Here is an 18,204-nt window from a genome sequence, read left to right on the forward strand (position 1 = left end):
ATATATATATATATATATATATATATATAGGCATGCTCGTCCAAAATTAGATTTTGTGTGTACATTTGGAACTTTAGTCTATCATGTAATTTCAAACTTGACTTAGACTTAGGGCTCTCCTTAGACCCCACATCACATATAATATGACTCAAACACTTATTATCGTACGAACCTGCTGGAACCTTCAAATCCCGATTCCGAGGTCGTTTACGCAAAAATCCAACCTTAGTCAATTTTTCCGACTTAAAGCTTCTGAAATGAGAATTTTCTTCCAAATCAACTTCGAACTTCCCGAAATTCAATTTCGACCACGCGTACAGGTCATAATACTTGAAGTTAGGCTACTCATGGCCTCAAACCGCCGAACGACGCGCTAGAGCTCAAAACGACCGGTCGGGTCGTTACAAGCTATGTACATTATTATTGTTTTGATTTATTAAAAGGAGAGATTCTTTAGTGGGTCAATATGCCTGGTAAATTGGATAATAATAATGTACATTGGCGAAGTAATAGTTAGTTGATGGAATCCATGTCTCGATTTAGAGATTGATGATACACCTTTATGAAAGCTTATAAGTTTTCATGTGTAAACCCGACCGGTGGATTTTCTATCCGACGCATGAAATAAGTTATGAGAAAGTTTAAAGGAAATAATCAATAAATTAAATCGTCAGTAATTTAATTTAATTGATTAGTATCTGAATCTTAACATGGGAAGTTAAATAAGATTTGATGGATGATTTTTGAAATTGAATAAGGAGTGCAATTACGAATTTTTAGTGAAATAATTCGTAATTAATTATGGCGGATATTAATTTTGAAAATTACAAATTGATTCCATAATTGAAAACCATGTTAATTAAATTCTGTGGTCCCTACTGTGCCTAAATAAAAGAAAATAAAGGAATCCTTTTTTTGGTGGAAAATAAAACCCAACAGGTTTTGGAAAAGGGTTTTAACCCTTAAAACTTGTGCTATAAATACATAAGATTTTTCAACTAGAGAAGTGAGTACATGGTGGCCAAAATTTTCTGCCAGATTTTTCTAGAAATTTAGCCCACACGAAATTGCTATTTTCGGATATTATTTGGGTAACACAGTAGAAGACCGTGGAACGTTCGGAGATCGTGCAGGTGATGGAGATTTCATCTAATTGTGGAATTTGAGGCTCACGTGATAGAGGAGCTTTGTCCACGCTTCAAGAGCTAACCCATGAGATCCCGTTTATACTAGTTGTCTAGATACATGTGATTTGATACTGGGAATGCTTCCGCTGGTTATTATAATACATCAATTGGTATCGGAGCTCACTCACATCTAATTAGATAACTAATTTTTTCATGAAACAAGAATATCGTGTTTATGTGCGTTTTTGAATTACATGTATATGTAGTTTTTTGAAAAACTGCACTACTGTTTTGTGAATTAACTGTGCAAAAAATTTGGATTATTCTTGTAATCATGAGATATCAGTTTTTATTGATATTTGATTGGCATGATATAGATTTGTTTTAGTAAACCCTAGAAAAACGCAAAACCTGATTTTGATCGAATTACCGGTATTTTCGGAGGTCAGCGAACTTGACGGACTCCGATTGCGCTGAAATTTTGGTGGGTCCATTGAAAACGACGTGGTGAGAAAAACTCACCGCTTTACCAGTGAATCATGGTGTTTTTCGGCGTTTTGAGGTCGTTTGGACTGTGTTTTGGACGTTTTTCTATTTTCTGGAAATTATTTCTTAGAAATTTTATTCCTTTTTTAATTCAATGGTGGTAGGGGTGACTCCCCATGGTCTCCATTATTAAATACCGGTGATATAATAGGTTTACACATTGGCTATTAGTAAATAGACGTGTTGTTGTATTAAATTCAATAATAGAGGTGTAGGATTTTATTGACTAGGTCTTACAAGGTATAATTGATATTGTGTGATGATATAATTATTTTATATGAAAGTGAAATCATGTGTTTGATATCCTGGATGACTAATGATTGGAGCGTTTGACATACTTGTGCATAAAAAATTTATCAAATTTTAGTTTATGTTTTCATGCCCTACGTGATTACTAGTCTTGGATTTTCGATGAAAAATTTTGTTCTCTGGTTGGAGGTTATAATTAAGTGAAATATGACGGTATTTTATATGAGTTTTATATTATTTGCATGGCTTTTAAGTTGTGGTCCATAATTTGCCATAAAATAATTTTATGAGCTACATGTATCTTCACTCGTAAATTGAGAATTTTGTGAGTAATTAATAGTTACCACTAAAGTGGTTTGTTTATTTGAACTCATGAAAAATTCTTAATAAATTTGTACATGTGAAATTGTGTCTATTCATGGATCGAGCATTATGATTAATAAGTAGGATCCACAAAATGGTCTATTTATTTGAGTCATTAAAATCTACTTAATGTACCATGTGAAAATTATCCTTGATAAATCTATATTAGTGGTGGAGGTTCTTAATTAGAAAAAGAGTTTTATCTTTGGGTACTAGTGAGACCAACTCCACCCATGAGAAGAGATATTAAGTTTTTCGCTGAACGGGAGAAAATATAATATCTTAGGTTCTTGTGTATTTAATAAAAGGATAATTTATTGCAAAATGAGATATTATGTATCCTAGAAATAGGAAGAACATAATATATGCCTTGAGCTCATAGTATAATTATAAGGAGAATGAAAATCAATATCATATTTATATTAATTCATGAAACTGCTTAAAGACGGTTATTCTCCGAGTTTGGTTACAGGCTGGTGGTCATGAATTTGACGAACTCCGATTGACCTGAAACTTGGTAGGTTTATCAAAAACGATCTAGTGAGAAAAACTCACTGCTATGAATCATGCTGTTTTACGGCATTTTGAGGTCGTTTAGATGGGTTTTCAAGCAATTTATTAAATTGAATTTGTTATAGATATGAAAAATTATTTTTTATATATCGGCTATATTTGTGTTAAATCTGAGCCATGATGATTTCACTTGATATGATATATAGCAAGAATAAAAATCACATGGATTTAATCCTAAATACTCCAAAAATAATTTATTCGAATTTGGTCTAGTTTTTGGCGACCGTGAATTTCACGATCTCCGAATAACCTGAAATTCGGTAGGATCATCGGAAATGATCAGTTAAGAAGAACTGACTGCTATGCAATGAATCACATCGTATTTTGACGATTCAGGATCGTTTAGATGAGTTTTTTGGAGGTTTGGCAGATTAAAATGTGATTTACATACGAAAAGTCATTCTTTCTATCGTTTTATTTATGTCTAATCTGGAACATGATAACACATGTTGATTTGACATGAATTGGTATATGATAAGAATATAGGTCGTATTTTAAATTCTTAAGAAATGCTTAAAATGGTGATTTTCCAAATTTGGTCATAATTTTTGGAGATTGTGATTTTAACGATCTCCGATTGATCTGGAATTTGGTAGGTTTATCTGAAATAGCCTAGTGAACAATACTCACTGCTATGTAGTGAAAAACGTTAATTTTAGCATTTTAAGACTGTTTAAATGCGGTATTGAGCATTTTATTTAAATTATGAAACTTAATCCTCAGAGAAAAGTTCGTGGTTGTGATAAAGTAGTGATAGGAATTAACCCCTATGGTCTTTATTTATTATTTATAGTGAGATAATAAATTTACGCGTTGACATTAGGTCTTCCTCCATATCGGATAAATTTATTATGAACTCACTAGATATAGTTACTAGTTATTGATAACCTGTATTAGCTCTCTATCTGTCACGACCCGAATTTTTCACCGTCGAGACCGTAATGGCGCCTAACATTGTACTCGCTAGGCTAGCCAACGTTACAAAATATTTCACTTTTTCTTTGTCTTTTAGCAATTTACATGTTAACATAAGTAAATCAACGGAATAAAATGAAAGAACAGAATTTAACAAGTTATCTTAATACAACTGCGAAACCATAATAAAACTCCACCCAGAACTGGTGTCACAATTTCACGGACCATCTACGAATAATACACATAATAGTCTGAACAAAGAAGTACACTTCTGTTTCGGAAATAAATAAAACAGAAAAGAAAGACAGGATAGAAGGGGACGCCAAGGCCTGCGGACGCCTGCAGGACTACCTCGGGTCTCCACTAGTCTGAAGGCAGCAACCTCGAACTACGGTCCGTACGGTCCAACACTGGAATCTGCACAAAAAGTGCAGAGTGTAGCATCAGTACAACCGACCCCATGTACTGGTAAGTGCCGAGCCTAACCTCGAGTAGTGACGAGGCTACGGCGGGGCATAACAATATATATAACCTACAACAGTTTATAATAACAGAAAAAAGAAGTACGGGATGAAAAATAACCGGAATTTGCATTAAAGGAACACAGGACCCAACCAGTCTACTAGTATTCAGCTATAACCAATCCTTAGGGAATTTCAACACCTCAATAATAACTTCAACAGAAATAAATGCCAAAGACAATAACTGATGCGACGTGCATCCCGATCCCACCATATAAACAATAATAATATCAATATTTCAACAATAACAGTATCAATATTCTCCCTTATTCCTCCTTGTTGCAGCGCGCAACCCGATCCTACCTGTCCTCCCTTATTACTACTCAACACATATCACTATTATTCCTCCTGTTGCGGCGCACAACCCGATCCCACTTGTCCACCCTTATTACTCCTTGTTGCAACGTGCAACCCGATCCCACCAGACAATCACAATTCTCCCTTATTCCTCCTGTTGCGGCGTGCAACCCGATCCCAACATATGTATATAACCACACTAATCACAAAGAGTAAGTACAAGGTGTTTCACAAGTTAACTCAATTTCCACAATTCTTATACTTCAGCTACACAATGGAATATCGATACGATTATGAAACTTCACTCATGAAAACAAATCAGCGAGACCAACCAACGTGCACCATAATGCACCAATGAATCCATATAAGCCAACGGGGTAATAAAATAAAGCTACGAAACCAATAATACCTCAATGAGAACATCAACAATTAACATGAAACAATCAAATAATTCAATAAAGGGCAACAGCTAATAGGAAGCAATTAGGCATGGAAGCATTTAAGTGCAAGTAGAAATTAAGGCATGGAAGCAATTTAAGCAAGTAGCAATTAAGACAAGAAGCAGTATACTAGGAAACGGGGAAGGGAACAAACTAAAAATGGAAATTTGGTGGCATAAGTACTCGTCACCACACCTATACGCCACACACATGATATTTCATTTAGCACATAAGTCGGGAATTCCTATTCCCTCAAGTCAAGGTTAAACCAAACACTTACCTCAAGCCAACGGACAATTCAACACTCAACCACTGCTTTACCTCTCGATTCCACCACCAATTCACTCGTATCTAGCCATAATTAATTCAATAACATCAATAAATGCTAATTAAACCAATTCTAATGCATGAATATGAATTTCCCAATATTTTTCCCAAAAAGTCAAAACCCGACCACGGGACCGCTTGGTCAAAACTAGAACTTCGAACCAAAACCCGATTACCCATTCACCCACGAACTCAAACATATAATAAGTTTTGAAATCCGACCTCAACTTGAGGTCCAAATCCCCAAAATTCGAAAATCCTAATTTCTACCCGAGAACACCCAATTTTCCATGAAAAACCCTAGATTTTGAAGTGAAATCATGTAAAAAGATGAATTAGATTGAAGAAGATGAGTTAGAAATCACTTACCTATGATTTGAAGAAGTTTGAGTCTTTGAAAAATCGCCTAATGATGTTTAGGGTTTGAGAGAAGTGTAAAATGATGAAAAATCCCGTTTGAAAACCCACTTAACGGGTCGCAGATATCGCAATTGCGATCAGGGGTTCGCAATTGTGAACCCTTTGAAATTCTTCTACCTTCGCATTTGCGAAGGAAACGTCGCATTTGCGACAGAGGGCCTTCACAATTTCCGGCCCAGAGTTCGCATTTGCGATGAGGGCCTGCCCAGGCTTGGTTCGCATTTGCGACATATTTGTCGCATTTCCCAGGCCTGTTCACTTTGCAATTGCGAAGCCTGATCTCACAATTGCGAAATCAGAGGCCTGTGCAAAAATACCAGATGCACAGCTGAGTTTCCTAAGTCCAAAACACTCTGTGGCCTATCCAAAATTCACCCGAGCCCTCGGGGCTCCAAACCAAACATGCACACAAGTCTAAAAACATCATACGGACTTGTTCGTGCGATCAAATCGCCAAAATAACATCTCAAACAACGAATTTAACACCAAAACTCATGAATTTCACAAGATAGTTCAAATTTCTATTTTCTCAACCAAGGGTCCGATTTATACCAATTCAACTCCGATTCTTACCAAATTTTACAGATATGACGTAAATATTATTTTAAACTTGTACCGAGCTCCGGGACCAAAATACGGGCCCGATACCATCAAGATTATACACCATTTCATTTTCAAAAGTAGGGGTGTGCATTCGAATCGGTTTATCGATAAATCGAATCGATTATTTGTTATCGAAATCGAAATCGAAAAAATTGAAACCTTATTGAAACGATAACGATAAACATATGTACAAATCGATAATCGATAAGTAAATATCGATAAGGGTCAAAATCGATAAATCGAATGCACACCCCTAGACTGTAGGCACTTGTTAAATGAGTAATTACCTATTTGTGTAGATTAATATAACATACGGAATGTATATATATTTCGCTACTATTTTGAAAGCGTCTATACAATATTATTTTCCCTAATCTATACCCTTTCCTTTACCCTAAGTCCCTTACCCTATTATTTCATCTACCACATTTAAGGAATGATCATATTTAAAGATCAAGGGAATGAAGTTCAAATTAATGAAAAACAGAATTAGCCGTGATGATGTGTTTTGTTGTTGTTTTATTTTTTTTATACCGTTGGAGTGTTGGTGGCATACATTTGATCCCTTACTTTAGTTTTGTTGCATGTGCTTGTTGACACAATTTTTATATTATAAATGGTGTTCGTCTTATTTTAGCTTCTTTTTGTCCATATTAGTTAGGCGCGTTTATAGCGATATACTTTCCGTGGAATCCCGCAAATTTTCTTATTGGTGTAATCGATAAGCCCCCAAAATCGATAAATCGAAATCGAAAAAATCGAAACCTTATTGAAACGATAACGATAAGCATATGTACAAATCGATAATCGATAAGTAATTATCGATAAGGGTCAAAATCGAATCGATAAATCGAATGCACACCCCTATTCAAAAGTCCTTATATTTTCCAGCAAATAATTTTATTTAAAAATTCTTATCTCGGGCTAGGGACCTCGGAATTCGATTCCGGGCATACGCCCAAGTCCCATATTTTACCACGGATCCTACGGGACCATCAAATCACGGGTTTGGGTCCGTCTACCAAAAATATTGGCCGAAGTCAACTTTAATCCATTTTAAAGGCCAAATTTAATATTTTTCTTAGAATTCACATAAAAGCTTTCCGGAATCGCGCCCGGACTGTGCACGCAAATCGAGGAGGGATACAAGAAGGTTTTCAAGGCCTCAGAATACGAAAATAGACTCTAAAACAAAAGATGACCATTTGGGTCATCACACTCTCTGAGTTTAAAGGGTTGAATCAATTATTGTAACTAAAATACAATCATGATTAAGTGGTAATAGAAATTTATTTCTATGGTCTTCCACTATTAATTTCAAGTGAATAATAAATTTACGTGTTGACTTTAAGTCTTCCTCCATATCAGATAAATTTATTGTAAGCTCACTAGATAAAATACTAGTATAATTGATATCGTGTACTTACTCTCCATCTGAGTATACATGTTGGATCAATGGAACTAGAGCTATTAATTATGATGTTCACTTGACTTAAATTAACAGTATACTCTCCATCTGAGTTGGGTCTGTTTTAATTATTGGAGTGAATAATCTGGCATTACATATGTATGTTGCATGAGTAGTTCTGTTCCCATCAAAATTGCTATTCAAGATGCATGACATATATGTATAATGTGTTTAAAATTTTCGTATTGAAAGGTTATATACAATTGACTGAAAATAATAGTATACTCTCCATCTGAGTTGGTTCTATTTATTTTTGAATTGTATAATTCTTGCATTATATAATATACTTTGCATGAATAATTCTTTTCCCATTAAAATTTATTATTCGAGATGCATTTATGTATATAAATATTGAATGCAGCCTGAATTTTACTATTCAATGTTTTGACTTATTATGATCTATTTAATATTTTTATCTCAACTCCACAATGACTTTATGCAATTTGTCGTATTACTTGTTAAAATGTTCTTTTAGTGATAAGACATTAATTTAAAGAATGCAATATATGCACTTTTTGTTAGAAGGAATTTAATTCCGATTTTTGGGCAAAATAAGAGATGAATATTTGTTTTATTTTTCGAATAATTCTTGGGTTATTGAGCTTGATAAACATTTTATCTCTTGTGGTACATGAATGCATGACCATGTTATTGTATATTAATGTTTCTCCTGAACAGAACAATATTAGTCTACCTCATAAGAGAATATATTCTTCAAAAATTGAGAAAAACTTATATGTGCACTTTTGTCTAAGTCATATTAATCTGGATAGGATTTCAAGTTGGTCAAGGATGGACCTTAATGTTCATTGAAAGTAGAGGCACTACAAACTTGTGGATCCTATTTGGAAGGAAATTTGACTAAATGATATTTCTAAAGGAAATAAAGCTAGTGATAAGTTAGAACGAATCCCTTCTGATTTGTATGGTTCAATGAACATACTGGTAAGAGATTGCTTTGAGTATTTTTATGACGTTCATAAATGATTACTCAAAATATTAATATACTTATTTGATGCACTGCAAGTCTTAATTATTTAAGTAATTCAAGGTTTTTAAGACTTGAAACGGAGAAGCACCAAGGAAAATATATTAAGTTACTGCAATTTGATTGTAGTGGCGAGCACCTCTCTAAAGAGTTCTTTTGTTACTTATCAGAATAAGGGATTACATCTCAATTGACTACACCGTTAACTCCATAATAGAGTGGTGTGGTAGAAACAAAAAAATAAGTCTCTTTTGGACATGGATAGATTAATGACGTGTTATTCAGATTTGCCTTATTTGTTTTTGGAATATTTTCTGGAAATTGCAAATTACATTCTGAATTTAGTTCCTTCTAAGTTAGTACCTGGGACATTTATAGAACTGTGGACTGAATGTAAGCTTAGTCTGTGGCATGTTCAGATATAGGATTGTCCCGCATATGTGCTGAAAGGGAAAGCGGATATGTAAGTTGGAACTAAGAATGGATAGGTGCATGTTTATTGAATATCCAAGAAAACGAATGGAGTTTTATTTTATTGTCCTAAAGAAAATAAGGCAATTGTCAAGACAAATGTATTTTTCTAGATAAGGATTGTTTAATAAACCATGTTCCTAGAAGTAAACTATTTTTTACAGGAACTGGGCAAAGAAACAACTAGATGTTCAAGAATATCAAAATCCACAAGTCGAAATTGACGTTCTATTGCATTTAAGTAGTGGGAGAACATTAATAGACATAATATGCCTTTATCGAGTGAGAGTGATGTTTGAACAGTGAACACTATAGTAAGAAGTCACTAATATTTCAATGCCTAAGGTAATGAAGGTAATATTAGTAGTACTTCGTCGTAGTGGGAGAATGCTAAAGAAAATCATAGTTCGGTGTACACTCTTGGGATAGTTTCAGTAACAGGATCCCTAAAGAGTTTAATACCAAACTAGATGGTTACGACAAAGTACTATTGGACAAATATTGCATCAAAAATAACTTGGCAAGATTCTTTAACAAAACCTTATTTGGTTAAGACGTTTAATAGTCATGTAAAAGAATGCCTGAGAAAGTTGTAGATGCATGGTTATGAGTCTAAGTGGGAGATTGTTGGGGCATATACTATTAACCATGCATTTGGATATAGTATATTCTAATAATTGTCATGGTTAAAAGTCTAAGTGGGAGATTGTTGGGATATATACTATTAACCATGGGTTTGGTTTAGATATAGTATTTATTATGGAATAATTATTTATTCAATTTTAATAAAGTTTTAAATATATCATATATTAGTCTGTGTCCTTCGCTTATATAGTAGATGATTTAGTGTATAGAGTTTAGCTTATACACGGAATATTAAATCATCGGTTCTTATAAGTATAAAGTTTGAGTTCATAATCTAAATATGGTATTGGACAAACCATCATGGATGATTGTAGCACAAGATTAAATATAATTTATCTTGATTATGAGAATGGTTTAATTCCAACTTCTTGTGCTAGTACATTTTGTATGTATTGAACGGACCAAGTAGAGATAAGTATTTTATACTGACTTAATAAAATAAACTCTCTAGCCATTAAATATACTTATAGTCTTAATCTTGATATAATTATTATTAGCTGTGTACATTATTATTGTTTTGATTTATTAAAAGGCAAGATTCTTTCGTGGGTCAATATGCTTGGTAAATTGGATAATAATAATGTACATTGGCGAAGTAATAGTTAGTTGATGGAATCCATGTCTCGGTTTAGAGATTGATGATACACCTTTTATGAAAGCTTATAAGTTTTCATGTGTAAACCCGGCCGATGAATTTTGTATCCGACACATGAAATAAGTTAAGCGAAAGTCTAAAGAAAATAATCAATAAATTAAATCATCATTAATTTAATTTAATTGATTTGTATCTGAATCTTAACATGAGGAGTTAAATAAGATTTAATGGATGAATTTTGAAATTGAATAAGGAGTGCAGTTACGAATTTTTAGTAGAATAATTCGTAATTATTTATGGTGGATATTAATTTCGAAAATTACAAATTAATTCTATAATTGGAAGTCTTTTTAATTAAATTCGTGGTCCCTACTGTGCCTAAATAAAAGGAAATAAAGGAATCCTTTTTTTGGTGGAAAAGAAAACCCAATAGGTTTTGGAAAAGGGTTTTAACTCTTAAAACTTGTGCTATAAATACATAAGGTTTTTTACTTAGAGAAATGAGTACATGGTGGCCGAAATTTTCAGCTAGATTTTCCAAGAAATTTCGCCCAGGCGAAATTGCTATTTCCGGATATTATTTGGGTAACACAATAGAAGGCCGTGGAACGTTTGGAGATCGTGATCGTGCGGGTGATGGAGATTTCATCGAATTGATGTGGAATTGGAGGCTCACGTGATAGAGGAGCTTTGTCCACGCTTCAAGAGGTAACCCGTGAAATCCCGTTTATACTAGTTGTCTAGATTACATGTGATTTGATACTGGGATTGCTTCCGCTGCTTATTATAATCCATCAGCTATAATCTTTTTAATCATTTTTATATCAACTTGATCTTTTAGAGGATATATATATTACTAACTAGTGAATTTTTCGCGCTTCGCTCGGTCACAAAAATAAATTAGTGAATTTTAAAAAAGTATTTTATTATTTTGTTTATATAAGTTTAATAAATTATACATATTAATATTATTTTTGGTTAGCTCCAACACTTGTCATATTATCAGTTGCCCAAAAAATAATTTAAAGGCCAAAAGAAAAAAGTTATATTAAGCTAGCGTTTGGCCATATATCTCAAATTAGTTTTGAAAAATCTGATTTGGGTGAAGTTTGGTTTGAAGATGAAAATGTGTTTGGACATACGTTTTCAAAACATATTTTTCCAACATTGACATGTATATAATTCCCAAGTTTTGGAATTTTGACCCAAAATCAGCTCAATAGCTGATTTTGGGATTTGAAATTTGGGATTTGAGATTTGGCCAAAATATGGGCAAAATTTATGGCCAAACATGAATTTTGAAAATAAATCCCAAATTTATTTTGGCAAAACTCATGGCCAAACGGGGCCTAAGACTACAGCTATATATACTTGATAACTTTACATGTATACGATAGTAATGAATATTTTTTGGTAAAAGTAACAAACATAAAGTAAAGCATATAGATAAAACTTTGTTGTCGTTCATCCTTGGTAAATTAAAATTGCGTTGTCATTACTGTCATTAGATTATGAAGCTTTTTTCCTTCGGTATATTAATCAAACTTTAAATCATCATAGAAAGTTATATATCCACCATGTATCATTGTATTTCTCCATTGAAGGACGACCATAAGCAATTTATCCAATATAATTTCTCTTTCATTTCTTCATTACTAAAAGGAACAAAGGGAAGTTTACTCACTTTAATCACTCTTTATATGTGAGTGATGTGATTCATGCAAAATGTTGGATGTGAAGGCAATTCACAATAGAGGATAAATTAAGACAATCCCAATATTACGTCACACTTTTCTCAAAGTGTTCGGCCACAAATTTCCAATTATAGAATCAAGTTGCAATTCTATCAATATTTTTCTCTTTTTCCTCTTTCTTTAATTCTTTCCGCTGCGTGTTAGCATAAAAAAATCAGTTATATGTGTACAGACATATTGAATTATGTAAAATCTACACCGTACACCTTTTTTTTTTGGCATTTTTTAATTCTCATGTATTAATGATAAAGGAAAGAGAAATTGAAAATAAGCTTTAAAAAAAAGGAAGAATAAGAAAAAGGGTGGAAATTTAAAAAAAATGAAAGAAGAAGAAGAAGACGACACAAATCCAGATTCTTTTTTCCCTTTTGTTTCTCTTTTCTTCTTTTCTTTGGCCTCTCCTAAATTGTTGCTTTCTCATTCACTTGTTAGTCTTTCTACTTTCTACTTTCTGCTCTCTTCCTTCCTTCCTTCCTTTTTGGAATATATCACATCTAGAGTACTGGGACTATACACTTTTGGCTACCACTGACCAATCTTTGTCATTTGAAACAATTAAAATAAGTATATTTAATTCATGTTGCATCTATTTTGCACCACCAATTTAATTTACTAGTGAGTCTTTGGGGAACCTCGAATTTACCGATAGCTGTCAAGTCAAAGGTCAGCAAGCACATTTCGATACTGAATACAACTAATCTTCTTGCTAATTAGGCTACGTAAGCATTTCCGAAGGCAAATATTTCTAAGACCGAAAATAATATCTTAGTGAATCCACTTGCTAGACTCTTTTTAATCATTTTTATATCAACTTGATCTTTTAGAGGACATATATATTACTAATGTGTATCAGATAATTATTGTGTCGATTCTGATTACGATACTTACTTTTCTCCTTGTACGTTTATTTATATGATTCACTTCTTTAATATATAGGCGCTATATTTTTTTATTTTCTAGCAAATTCTTGGAGAAGAATCCCGGAAGCTGAAGAGTAAGCTGCATTTTGAGTTGGAGGAGGTTTTCTCCTGAAGACTGAGTCCAAAGGCAAATCTGTTGCTGAAGGGATAAGTTAGAAAAATGACCTTTCAAACAAATGAAAGCCACTTATGTCTTACTGATACTACACTCACTTGTACCAACACACGGTTTTGACAGTTAATACCATCTCCAACTGCCCGCCCTTTGCAAGATATGAGAAAGCTTTTCAGTTCACCACGGAAACGTGTGGAACACGTGGCACAATTTTAGTACTATGGCACCAACCAAGAAACTATGTCCATCTCCAAGGAGTCGTAGGGATTATTGGCATTTGGCTACGGATAACAATTTTATTTGTTTTTGAAAATTCTTCTATATTTGTTGACAGTAATAAGTTATGCTATTGTTTTTTCTTTCACTTTATACGACATTGTCACTTTTTGATCAGTCAAAAATTCTTTCTTATAATATAATTTTAAAATGTTTCTAAAGAAAAAAAAAAGATGTGGCTTATAATTATTGTATGTTATTTGAATGAAACTAAAATTTGACTTTGACAGTTAATCGAAACCCCTTCATTATTTTTGAACGGGGGAACTATTACATTTATAGATTTCAGAATTTGAACTCATTTATTTAACAACAATAACAATCTTAGTGTAATCAAGTGGAGTCCGAGAAAAATAATGGGTACATGATGACGTCCAAATCCACTACTAAAAAGTAAATGGACACGGTCGCATGCAATATAATTTACCCAACTATGAGTCGGGGTCGAATCCCACAGAGAACAATATGTAGGCGATTAGGAATGTAAGAGAATTATCACTTGTTATGCAATGCCAAACACTTAGAATTGGTTTTAGAAAATATTTCTACCTAAATGCGGAAATGTAAACTAACCTAGAAAGCAAGTAAAATGATCAATGGCTACAAGTATGGATCCATCGGGAATTACACTCAAGTAACTATCCAATGTATTTCACGATTTTACAAATATGAGCGAGTTTATGTTAATTAGCCACGGATAATAATTCTTAATTAGCTTCTTCCAAAGACTAACAAGACTTCCTAATTGAATTATCCCTAAAACAAGTAGGAGACTAAGTACACCCGGATATGGCTACAAGTAGTTCAATCCTATCCCTAGGTAGAATCTATAAAATGAGGGTTAACGCCTCAAGTTCTTGTTAATTAATCTTTCCCAACCCCAAATTATCTTTTCCAAAATTAATTCGGAGTAAATGGGTGAGTCTTAGGGTTAGCTAATCCCTTTGAAAACATTAAAGAACAAGAATAATTAAAGTAACAATAACTCACTTCATAAAAGGATAAAATTCATTCAATACATAAGCACAACAAGGTTTTTAATCCACACTTTAAATATGAATATTTCCATAAACAAGATTCAAGTGTTGGAAATAAATACTACACACTTAAATATTCAATACAAAGCAAGGAAATGAAGAAATAAACATAAATGGGTAAGAAATCCTTAACCACAAGCTTGAAATCTTCAAAACCCAAGTGTGTGTGCAAACCCTAGCTTCCAACCTTGTTCTCTCTAGTGTTTGGAACTGAAAATAAGCCAAAAGATTCCCCACAAATGAGCTAAGTCGGGTGTTAAATGGTTTGGGGACAAAAAATATGAAATTCCAGAATTGCCCAGGTCTGATGCTCGATTTTCGCATTTGCGAACATAAGTTCGCAATTGCGAACTATGCATATACTGTGCACTTTCGCATTTGCGAAGAGGACTTCGCATTTGCGAAGGTTGACTCCCCTGGTTGACTTCGCATTTGCGAAGTCTTTTTCGCATTTGCGATGACTGCCTAAATCATCTTCCTTCGCAATTCCCATGCTTTCCTCGCAATACCAAAGACTGTATTCTTCGCAATTCCCAGGAGTATGTCGCAATTGCGACAACTGAAGCCCCTTCCCAGATTTTCTTCTTTTTAGCTTCTTTTTGACTTGTTTCACTTGGTTTCTTCAACATCACTTCTAAATCATATAGAACCTGTAATATAGAAGTAAATGGCATTAAACGCGTGATTTTATCACTCACACATAGCAAAAATATAGGTTTAAAGCCAAGATAAGTTGGTAAAATACCAACTTATCAAACCCCCAAACTTAAACTATTGCTTGTCCTCAAGCAATGAAAGCGACAAAATCTCTTCCCAAGTATTTAACTCAACATTGTATCCTTATCATGCCAAGCCAAAAAGGTCTACTATAAGCACAAAACATGACTTCGATTGGTACCAACAATTAAACCAATGCATGTGAATTGCCGAACACTTTTCATGAACTTCTTACATTTCAAATGCCCAAGCACTATGCAAATCAAAGTAGCAAATCAAGTCATGACACTAAAGCTTCAAAATTTGTTTCTCTATCACAATTATCTTTCTTTGGTCATTTCTTCCAATTAAAAATGGGATTAAATTCATAACTTAAATTTCATATGCCCTCACATTTAAGAGAGGATCCCACACTCATAAATCTTAATTCAAAACAAAAAATGGGATATCAAATGGAAAGAATTAACTCTCTCTCAAAAATATGTTCAAATGCATACAAGTAGTACCATAGGCTTGCCCTTCACGTATTCCTCCACTAATGTAGACAACTTGGTTCAAAATCAATTAGGACTTAAAGGGTTGTAGTTTAGGCTTTTGGTTAAGGTAGGGCACAATTTTGGTTAGAGTGACTCAAAACCTCCCCAAGCACTACATTTACAATTAAAGTCCACTTCCTTCAAAAGCATTCTCCATCCTTTCTTCACTTTTCATTCCACACCTAATCTTCCCTTTATTCACAACTTCTTATCATTTTATTCCTGGTTTTTTTTCTTTTCTTCCTTCATCTTCAAAATCAAGGAAGGTTTCATTTTTTTTTCATCATTCATATATTTTTTTTCTCTACCTTCCACCTTTTAAACAACTTCCATATCACAACTTTTCCAACCTTCACCCCCAAACTTAGGCTTTTAGCCTATGTTTACACTTTTCAAAGTACTTGGGGAGGTAGGGTGCCAAAAGCTAGATCAATGAAGAACAAAGGATTAAAGCTTGTAACATGGTTGCCAAAGAACAAAGTTAAAGGCTCAAAATGGGTTGACTAGGGAAAATATTCAAGGGTAGGAAATTTAAGGCACAATGGCGGTCCAAGGAAGGCCTAATATCATTTTTCAAACCAAGTTAGTCTATGATTTCTGTTGGTGTCCAAATTTTGCCCGGGAGTCGGAGTGTTCCATGGGCAGCTGAGAAGAGAGAAATCATCAAAAGAGTTCACGCCGAAGCAAAGATATGGCTGGCCCATCATAATGCAGTCGTATCTCGCCTGTGTCAAACATATGGAATGTACCGGTTACAAGAGCTCAAATGAATAGGCGCTGCATTCCTTGATGGTATTCAGCTGAATTTTGTGAAATGTTCTCAATGAATTGAGGGAGCATGTCATCCAGAATAGTGCAGTCATTGATATTCCCCTCACTTACATACGAGTTGTCAACTTGCGGGCTGTGGAAGAAGCTCCGGGAGACAACTGGATAGAGCCGGGACAGCCTCTAAACCCATTGAAGAAAAGAGGAGATGGCGGTGCTGTGAAGAGCAAAAAGAGAAAGCTGGTGCCTTCTTCTCAGGGTTGATCAGAAAGTAGTCAGCCATCCTCTTCTGCAGGAGGACCATTTGCTGTGTTAGTGAGGGAGATGCGGTAATCCGCGAGCTAGTAGCTGGCCTTCTAACAGGGACCTGGGGAAACATCTGAGGGACCCGCGTACATTTCCAAGAAAGAGTTTCAAAAGTACCTTGAGGATCAGAGGAAGCAGGGGATCACCTCTAAGACGCTGGAGAAGGCATAGCACTGAGTTGGCCAAGGCACATGGTGAGTTGAGCATTTCTCATGGCACTCTGGAAAAGGCACACACCCAGATGAAGAAAGAGACAAATTCTTTACTCGCATGTGGAAGGGTGTAAAGGGGCTGTGTAAAGTCCTAAAGCCTCAAGACCCAATTCCATCGACCAGGCCGGTAGATGATGATGATTTTCCTGTTCATGGGTCGCGGGAAAGAAGGAGAGGAGGATGCCTCCGAGTCAGACAGCAAGAGAGCACCTGAGGCAGTATTCAGTGAGCACCTTCCACCATTTTACTCTAATCATGTTTAGTTGCATTGGGGACAACACATGATTTTAGTTTGCGTGACTTCTTGTGATAACTGTTGTTCTTGTATAAATGTGGATAACTGCGGAGATTGGTACTTCTGGTTTGTGTCCTTTTTTCTTTTTTGTTATTATATTTTCATGTTGATGGTGATATCTATTCGTATTTATTAGCTTCTTGATTTTGTTGTTAGCTCTGCTTCAATTTTTCTATATAGGTAGTTTATGTAGTGCGTAATCCTTGTTTCTTTGTACCATACGGTTCTTTTTCCAAGGACTGCCAATTCATTCTTGAACCGGGCAATTGCTAGTAAATTTTGGCGACTTTTCCCGATGATGAAAGATACGAAACTTCTTAAGGAATTAGTCTTGTTAGTTAGATATAGCTATGGTTAAATATTATGAAGAATAATATTTTGGGTTGGAGGTGGCGCCATGTGACCCAGTTGTGGCTTGCTTTGGTTACTCAACAGGATTTAAACTTTCGGCATTATGGAATTTTTGGTTGTTTGAAAGAAAAATAAACTGAGTAGAGATGCATGAACTTTTAGACTCAAATTTGGCTCTTGTCATTCACACTAAAAGCTTCCTATGCTATATGTACATCTTTGAGTCATTATTCTCTTCAATTGGATTTTGGATTTGTATCCACTTTGAGTGTTTAGTCGCATGTGTCGTGAGACTATTATTGTGAGTTCTTTTGCATTACTTGTAGGTTCTAGAACTTGCGGTGAATGTGCTCAAGGCAAAATTACCTT

At 34.4% G+C, this 18,204-nt stretch overlaps 1 protein-coding gene across 1 annotated transcript in view; it reads right to left on the bottom strand.

Annotated features, from left to right (window-relative positions):
* Positions 1-17,125: 17,125 nt before the first annotated feature.
* The window catches only part of LOC109214097 (sericin-1-like), a 5,942-nt gene continuing 4,863 nt past the window's right edge, over positions 17,126-18,204 (bottom strand). The window contains exons 3-4 of the mRNA XM_019377986.1: positions 17,296-17,399; positions 17,126-17,197 (exon numbers count right to left, since the gene is read on the bottom strand). Of these exons, the coding sequence (XP_019233531.1) occupies positions 17,126-17,197; positions 17,296-17,399 (176 nt within the window). The remainder of the gene's footprint in view (positions 17,198-17,295; positions 17,400-18,204) is intronic.

Source organism: Nicotiana attenuata, unplaced genomic scaffold (genome assembly GCF_001879085.1).
Source record: "Nicotiana attenuata strain UT unplaced genomic scaffold, NIATTr2, whole genome shotgun sequence".
NCBI classification, from domain to species: domain Eukaryota; kingdom Viridiplantae; phylum Streptophyta; class Magnoliopsida; order Solanales; family Solanaceae; genus Nicotiana; species Nicotiana attenuata.